Raw genomic sequence first — 6,000 nt, 5'->3', positions numbered from 1 at the left:
TTCGTATTTTTATTTAAATAGTTATAATAATTTGTTGCATTTAAATTATCTAGAAGTGTTGATATAGGTACTTGTTCTATATAAGTATTGTCTGTATACTTGTAAAATCTTTGTATAGCACTTAAAATTTAAAACATTATATGTTTTCATGTAAAAATATCCTTGATTAAGGATCTAAGGCGATATCAACTACTTAGTGGCTCTTAACCTTTACAAAAATATGTCTAAGTTATATTTTTTAAATACGTACCTGGATTTTTATTTTCATTTTTTTAAAAGCTTTTGACCTCTCAAATGCAATGGAAATGCATTTGAAAAATGTGATGTACCTAAAAATGTTGCTTGGTTTTTAGACACGTACAATATACAGGGTGAGTCTTAAATGAGTGCAAATATTTTCAGGGTTGGTAGATCTCGATAAAAGAAACATATTTTCTCTTTACCGTTTTTCAAATAAGTCCAAAATAACAGTTATTTTACTTTGAAAATTTCTAAACAAAAATTATTTTGCTTAAATTTTGCGAACCACTGGATCTTTTCTGGGTTTTCTTTGTGTAAATTTAATCTACTACCCATGTTGCCATATTATCAAAAAATATGTTTTTTAACCAAACACTAAACAAATTCCCAAAAAATTTTCAAACATTCCAAACTTTCAAAATAAATGTTCGCGAAAAAAAACAACCTCCCCAATTCCTGTTATACCAAACCGATCTCACAAAAAAGGAAAACTACCCTGCCTAATCGTATCTTTTTTAAACGTAAACCTATTAATTTGTCAGCGACAATTCGTCCACCCTCTCCTCAAATCTCGAAAAAATGACAGTAATCTTCCACACTTAAAATTGTTGGCAAACAATGCGCAACAATGAATTCGAATGGGACGCCCGCGGTTCCCACGAGGGGGTGCGATGGGACGAGGGAGACAGATACAGGGTGCAAAAAGGATGAAAAGTGGGGCGATAATATTCTTTGAACCGTGTACGTGTGTGCGTTAACCGCTCCTAGACAATGACAGAAACATATTGCGCTGCGGATGACAGAAGCGTGGCCTAATAATTAGGAGAAATTAATGGGCAGGGATGACAGAGAATTGATTATACGAGGGGTGACGGAAAAAATAGTTTTTAGTTTTATTCTATTAAGATTGTTTTTATAGTTTCTGATTTCTGGTGTATATTTTAGGATTATTTTCTACATTATTTTCTGATTCATCTTTATTTTTAGGTTAATGAATACAAATAATACAGGGTAGCGCTTCTCGTACGACGCGGAATCTCCAAGGAGAACGACAGTTTATTTTAAAATGAAATTTTGTGAGCATCTGTACGTTAATTTAGAACATTTTTTTAAAATATATTAAGTTGGGTAAGTTGTGAATTTTGATATATCTGAACTGAAATGAAGAACAAATTTTAAATTTCAATAACAGCAATTTAAATTGTAATTTACCCTGTATAGTCAAATATTAAATACTGTTCCTTTTCAAATTATCACCCTGTATATACAAAGTGATATTGTATAAGTATTGTACAGCGGGTTCCAAAAAAAATGAATACTCTTTACACATTTTTTTAGAATATTTGGGCAGTGTATATTTGTGGTGTCAAGTACTTTGACATGTTAAGGTTATTGTGACATTGTATAAAACAACTTTGCTTTTGACAAAGTCGCAAATAAATTTTTCAGAACGTCAGTATGACATGAGTAGAGAAATGGAGGACTGGTATCATCTTTGGTATCATAGAATATACTGCCCGAAATAATAAAAATATGTTTTAAATCGTATTCAATTTTATTGGAACCAGCTGTACATCCCTCGTATACCAATTTGATCCCTTCTGCAATAGAAACATGGGCGGTAACCACTCCCTTATCGATTATTCAATTGCGGCGCAGTTATCACAAAGGGCAACCGCGCAAATTTCACGGCTCTTTGAGCAAACTGCGCTGGCTCTTACGCTGAAGTGGTCCAGCCCTTGGACCAGATATCATCGGTCACAGTATATCCTCAAATTTGTCACACATTCAATGATGTTGTGTGGTCCATTAATTTATAGCTGTCAAAGTTTATTTTTGGTCTCTGGCGTTCCCACGATATATGTTTAATGATATAAGAATCATTCCGGTTGTTTACATTAAAAAAAAATAGAAAAAGCCGACAAAAAACCCGCTTGATCTCTTTTTCCCAAAGTCGGATTTTGGGTTTCTTTTTGGGTTTTCGAGTATTTTATTGCAGCATATAATTTATATATATAATACAGGGTGATTCTTAACCTATACGCATAAACTTGGGAAATTATTGCTGATGATAAATAATAACAAAAAATGTTAGTAAAATATTTTAGATTCTGAAATAATTTGAGTTTTTTTTAATAAAAATTTATCAACTTTATCAGTAAATGCACATTCAATTTATGTTTTTTGTTTTTATTTCAAATAGTTTGTTATCTCCGTAAATAAAAATATTTAGTGCACATTCAATTTAATGGAATTTACATTTTTTGTTTTTATTTCAAACAGTTTGTTATCTCCGTAAATAAAAATATTTTACTAACTTTTTTTTCATTATTAGTCATTATTTCTCATCAGCAATAATTTCCCAACTTTATGCGTTTAGATTAAAAATTACCCTGTATAATACATAAAATACACAGAAATACCGTATGATCGAATAAAAACGGCGTCAACGATGGCTATGAAATGAAGATCGCTGTCATTTTATATGTAAAATTATATGGGAAATGTCATCGATCGTCATTTCCAAGCCAACTGGACGCCGTTTTTTTTCGATCATACGGTACTACATATTAGATAGTATTATAATTATAATAATTATCGCAGTAGTCTGTGGATACAAAATAACACCACAAACTAACTTTATAAGTAGGTACGAGAATAATGGTGAATCCTGGCGCATTCGCCATATAATGAAGTTACATTTAAAGCCTACGTAACTTATTTATTTTCGGAAAAATAAAACATTTACTATTATATAAAAAACGTATTTTATTTATACATTAGTTAACACCTTATTGTACACGTTTTAGTGGCTAGAATAATAAAAACAACCGAATATTACAAATTAAAAGTAATAAATATCGATACTCTCTTTTTTTTAACACAATTTAAATATTTCTCAACAATACGTATAAAAAAATCATTATTTCCTCATATCACTATTTAAAATATGTCCGTTTAGGCATATATATCAAGAACCACCAATCTCAATACAGTATACAGAGTGGTAAAAATAATTTACCCTTTGACACAGTGAACCTTTTTTTGTGTAACGTATCAGTCTTTATTTTGTGTTAATTTTGTGATGTATAGTATAGATTTTCTAACAAGATACTGACGTCTTGACTTCCTTATTAATCTTAAGCGCTAGAAAGTAGTCAGAATTATTCTACTATTAGTTATACACATTTTACTTTGAAACAAGTAACAAAATATACCGGTATGTATCGTTGGAAACATAGGAAATCGCGTGCAAATTTTGAACTCTCCGAATATTGGCTCATCTATTAATTTTACAGATAAGTAGTAAACATGTTTTTTAAAGGTTGTATGCTGAATACACATGCCAATAACAAGTAAATTCCAACGTACCCTTCATAGATAAATGAAACAAGTTTAGATTGGAAAGTGCCCATAAGGACAATGTAAACACTATTTGGCGCTATTCTTGCAACGGTCGCGACCCAAAGCTTTTGATAATTTCGGATCGGTTCGGCTTTTTCCGGAATTATGTCGCCAAATATTATTTATTCAAATTTATTATTATTTTCTTTTAATTTTATAAATAAAATACAGTATGTTGCATACAAGAAACTTACAGAACTTTAAAAAACTATTTAGGACTTATCTGTAAAATTAATAGGAAATCCAATATTTGGACAGTTCAAAATTTTCATGGGATTTCCTATGTTTTCAACGACCACGCACACACTATGACGTCAGTCTCTCTATTAAAAACCCGTACTATATTCCTAACAGACACTCTCAAGCTGGTACTATCTCCACGTAAGTCGCTGGAAATATTCCAACGTTGCCGTTACATTCGCCTAACCACCAGCCGTCATCTTGCTGTCTGTAGACCTATAAAAAGGACATAACAATTAACATAAAACATAGATTTTACATAATAATGTAACGGTTTTATGGGTTTAGAGTGTGGTGTTTAGTAACCAAACGGTCACGAAGTAACACTTATATCAAATAAAGTAAGGTTTATTTGCTGGTGATTTGAATGTCAAAAGAACATTAATGAGAAAAAAAAACACGTTAAAGTAGGAAATAATTATGTAACAATAATGATCACAAATTCTGATATTATTAATATTCCTATATATTCATAGTAAATTAATAATTGTAAATAATAAATTAATATTTTAATGTGATGTTTTATTTGAAAAAACCTGAAATACTAATTTATTTGAAACTTTATTAATGTAACTGTATTTTAAATACTGTTTCTTTTTTTATGTTAGATTCATGATATTCTCAGATTTATTGTTGGTTTAGTTTTTTTAAAGATAGTATAGTAGTTCATTAAACTTTACTATTCCACAGAGTAAATATAGCATAGGAAATAAAAATACATTAAATGATTTGACACAAAAGGGCCAAGAATTTAGATAACATTGTTTTGTTGTAAAAGTGGGAAATAGTATATTTCGACCCCCGATACACGTCTATGAGGTTTTTTCACGATTTTTTTTTGATTTGGATTTTTTTTTTACTTTTTAGTTAAAAAACGTAATTTCTTAATAATATGGTTCTTAATATTATAGGTGATAGATTAAATTTACAAGAAAGAAAACCCAGAAAAGGTCAAGTGGTTCTCAAAATTTAAGCAAAAGAAATATTTATTTTTTTAATTTTCAAAGTAATATAACTTGGTTATTTTGGACTTGAATTTGAAAAACGGTAAAGAGAAAATATTTCTTTTATCTACCAGCCCTGAAAATATTTGCCACTCATTTAAAACTCACCCTGTATTCGGGAAACTAAACTATTAGAGACTCTTTCGAAAAACGGTTCGCACTAAAAGCATAAATTTGGTTTGTGTATCACCACAAACTAACCAAAAATTTATCACAGACTAAATAAGTCAGTCTGTGATCCCACTGAGCAAAATCGAATTTTGAAAAAAATGCTTATACAGGGTGTCCCAGAAATAAGTGCGAATATTTTAAGGGGTGGTAGATCTCGATAAAATAAACATATTTTCTCTTTATCGTTTTTCAAATAAGTCCAAAATAACGGAGATATTTTACTTTGAAAATTTCCCAAAAAATGATTTTTCTGCTAAAATTTTGAGAACCACTGGATCTTTTCTGGATTTTCTTTCTTGTAAATTTAATCTAATACCTATGTTAACATATTGCCAAGAAATTATGTTTTTTTAACTAAAAACTAAATGAAATACAAAAAAAAATTCAAATTTTCAATTTTTTTTTTGCGAAAAAAACCTCATAGGCGTGTTTCTGGGTTTGAACTATACTACCGGTTAAAATACTTGCGCTTATTTCTGCACGACACCCTGTATGTGTAAGTCATATTCAAGGTAGGGGGGGGGGGGGATAAAATATATTACAATATCTTATTATTCCTGTATAACCAATTTTTAAAAAAATCTGGTAAGTATAGAACTTTATATGACTTTGAATTTAGAGTATCTACAGTCTCTACAGGTTTTATCTACATACAACTGTAAATGAGGAAGTCAGATTAGTAGAAGTAAAAGTGATGAGAGTTTTTTGCCAATGTTTGTTTACATTTTGATTTAAGTATTTCCTATATATTTCCATATCTTTCTAGATTTGAATAGGCTATTTTTCCACTATTTTCCATTGAATTTTTATTCTATAATGTCACTGATTTGCAGTGGACATCGATTATTAGAAATAATCCAAAAATAAGCTTTGAATAAGAAGACTAAAGAAGGAGCATATCACAAATCTTAGGTACACCGCGTGGGCCTCAAATATGGCC

General features: G+C 30.0%; 1 protein-coding gene across 2 annotated transcripts in view; it reads right to left on the bottom strand.

Moving 5' to 3' along the window:
• Positions 1-2,991: 2,991 nt before the first annotated feature.
• The window catches only part of LOC115886393, a 28,904-nt gene continuing 25,895 nt past the window's right edge, over positions 2,992-6,000 (bottom strand). For both annotated transcript variants that reach the window (XM_030905518.1, XM_030905519.1), the window contains exon 14: positions 2,992-4,101. In XM_030905518.1, the coding sequence (XP_030761378.1) occupies positions 4,006-4,101 (96 nt within the window). In that variant the 3' untranslated portion in view covers positions 2,992-4,005. The remainder of the gene's footprint in view (positions 4,102-6,000) is intronic.

The sequence above is a fragment of the Sitophilus oryzae genome, unplaced genomic scaffold (assembly GCF_002938485.1).
Source record: "Sitophilus oryzae breed Bouriz unplaced genomic scaffold, Soryzae_2.0 scaffold_488_pilon_pilon, whole genome shotgun sequence".
Taxonomy (NCBI): Eukaryota; Metazoa; Arthropoda; class Insecta; order Coleoptera; family Curculionidae; genus Sitophilus; species Sitophilus oryzae.
This window is presented reverse-complemented; position numbering and strand designations above follow the sequence as displayed.